Source organism: Penaeus monodon, chromosome 3, assembly GCF_015228065.2.
Source record: "Penaeus monodon isolate SGIC_2016 chromosome 3, NSTDA_Pmon_1, whole genome shotgun sequence".
Classification (NCBI taxonomy): domain Eukaryota; kingdom Metazoa; phylum Arthropoda; class Malacostraca; order Decapoda; family Penaeidae; genus Penaeus; species Penaeus monodon.
Window position 1 is genome coordinate 52906378 of NC_051388.1, and position 2500 is coordinate 52908877.

A 2500-nucleotide genomic window follows, 5' to 3' on the forward strand; every position below is an offset into this window, starting at 1 on the left:
GGTTTGGTTGGCAACACTGCTCGATGTGGGTTGGTTGGCAACACTGGCTGTTATGGTTTCATTGGTAACACTGTCCGTTGTGGTTTGGTTGGCAACACTGTCAGTTGTGATTTGGTTGTTAGCACTGTCCGTTGTGGTCTGGTAGGTAAGACTGGTTGTAGTGACCTGACTGGCAATACTGTTAGTAAAAGTTTGGTTGGCAATACTGTCTATAGTGGTCTGACTTGTAGAGCTGGCCGTTGTGGTCTCGTTTGTAACACTAGGAGTTGTCGTCTGGTTGGCAACACTGGCAGTTGAGCTCTGGTTGGCAACACTGATAGTTGAGCTCTGGTTGGCAACACTGGCAGTTGAGGTCTGACTAGTAGCGCTTATAAGGCTGGTCTGGCAGTCAGTACCAGTTGCATCAGTCAAGCTAGTGGTGCTACCTATCATGGCCTGATTACTAGAACTAGCGGCGGTAATCCCACTAGTACTACTGGTCCTGGAACTCATGGCCAAGACCGTGACAGCTTGACTTGTGGTCTTGGCCGTTGTTGGCACATCACTAAACGCTAATGTGGTCCGTGTGGTCTGACCTGGGCCACTGGTCGTCGTCTGGAGGGAACTGCCGTGTGGTGCCGAGGTCGTTCCAAGAGGCTCTGAAGTCACGGGGGTTGCAGAGGTCGTAGGAACTGTACCTGGTGTTAGCGTTAGCGTCTGGAGCGAAGGACTACGCGGTGTTTGTGCCGCGGGAGACGTTGCTGTAGCCTGTGAGGTTGTAGCGGGTGAAGTCGTTGTAGCCTGTGAGGTTGTAGCGGGTGAAGTCGTTGTAGCCTGTGAGGTTGTAGCGGGTGAAGTCGTCCGGTTGGGTTGTAGCCTGTGAGGTTGTAGCGGGTGAAGTCGTTGTAGCCTGTGAGGTTGTAGCGGGTGAAGTCGTTGTAGCCTGTGAGGTTGTAGCGGGTGAAGTCGTTGTAGCCTGTGAGGTTGTAGCGGGAGGCGTTGCTGTAGCCTCTGAGGTTGTTGTAGTTGTCTGGGTTGTAGTTGGGGATAGGGTGGATGTTGTAGAATCCGTAGTGATGTGTTTGGATGTGCTGGATGATGGTGGTAAAGAAGTTGATGAGGATGCTTTGTCCACAGCAGATGTTGTGGTTGGTGAGGGGATGTTGGAGGTTGTGGTTGGAATGTTGGATGTGGTTGTGGTTGGAATGTTGGATGTGGTTGGAATGTTGGATGTGGTTGTGGTTGGAATGTTGGATGTGGTTGCAGTTGGAATGTTGGATGTGGTTGTAGTTGGAATGTTGGATGTGGTTGCAGTTGGAATGTTGGATGTGGTTGTAGTTGGAATGTTGGATGTGGTTGCAGTTGGAATGTTGGATGTTGTGACTGTAGATGGGATGTTGGATGTTGTGGTTGCAGCTGGAATGTTGGATGTGGATGTAGTTGGTGAGGGAATGTTGGATGTTGCAGACGCAATTGCTGGCAGAACAGTTGTGGACTTTGGGGAAGTGGTTGTCAGAGTGGATATTGCAGGTGTAGTCGACGTTGGAGACATGGATGTTGATGTAGTGGATGTGGCGGATTTACTGGCTTCCTCTCGTAACGTAGATGTTATTGGCGTGGTAGTTAATGGGGTTTTAGTGGACGACTCGGGGAATGTGGACGCTGGTTTAGTGGTGGTCACTGTTGGAGAAGTGGTTGTCGCTGTTGTAGTGGGTGTTGGAGATGAGGTAGATGTGCTGATGGGTGGTTTAGGAGTGGAGGTTGTTGGTGTAGAAGATGGATGTGCTGTAGGCATGCTCGAAGCTGTTGTCAAGATCATGTGTGTAGTAGCTTCGTCAGACGTTGCTGGGATTGTAGAGGTAGAAATGGCTGATGTAGTGGATGTTGGCGGGGCAGTGGATGTATCTGATGAAGTAGTAGACATCAGACGTTGCGTAGAAACTGAAGAAACGCGTGAATTAAGTGCTGGCTGTTTTACCAAAGTCGTCTGAGGAATTTCACTGGAAGAACTCTGCCCCGGGGTCGTGGTCATACCAGATACGGTAGTAGGAGCAGGCGTAGAAGTCGTTGTTAGGTCAGAAATTATCGGAGTAGTAGAAGCAGACGTCGAAATGCCATCTGTTGTTGTCTGAGTAGTTGTAAAGGAGCAGTATGAAGCAGGCTGAGTACATCTGCAGTAGAATCCATTCTCGACGTAAAGATAGTACAGCACTGAGAACTCAACGCACGTCGCTCCCGGCAGGACCACCTCGCATTGCCACATGTTCTTCTCGCTACACTCGCACCACGACTTTGCCATGAGCTCTTGAGTGTGCGGGAAGAAGCAGAAACTACTGCACTGTCCCTCTAACCAGCAAGTGTCGCCTGGTTGTCCTGAAATGACGAAGAAAATCTGCCTGTGAAGTGATCACAAAATCGGAGTATAAGCACGCACACACACACACACACGCGCGCGCACTCACTCACACACACACACATACACACACAATATAGAATCTTCATAAAGCAACTTGACAACACC

General features: G+C 49.9%; 1 protein-coding gene across 1 annotated transcript in view; it reads right to left on the reverse strand.

Moving 5' to 3' along the window:
- LOC119587721 (mucin-5AC-like) overlaps positions 1 to 2500 on the reverse strand; it is a 21938-nt gene that overhangs the window by 1264 nt on the left and 18174 nt on the right. Inside the window, exons 8-9 of the mRNA XM_037936406.1 lie at positions 727 to 2352; positions 1 to 638 (exon numbers count right to left, since the gene is read on the reverse strand). The exon at positions 1 to 638 is cut by the window's left edge and continues 151 nt beyond it. Of these exons, the coding sequence (XP_037792334.1) occupies positions 1 to 638; positions 727 to 2352 (2264 nt within the window). The remainder of the gene's footprint in view (positions 639 to 726; positions 2353 to 2500) is intronic.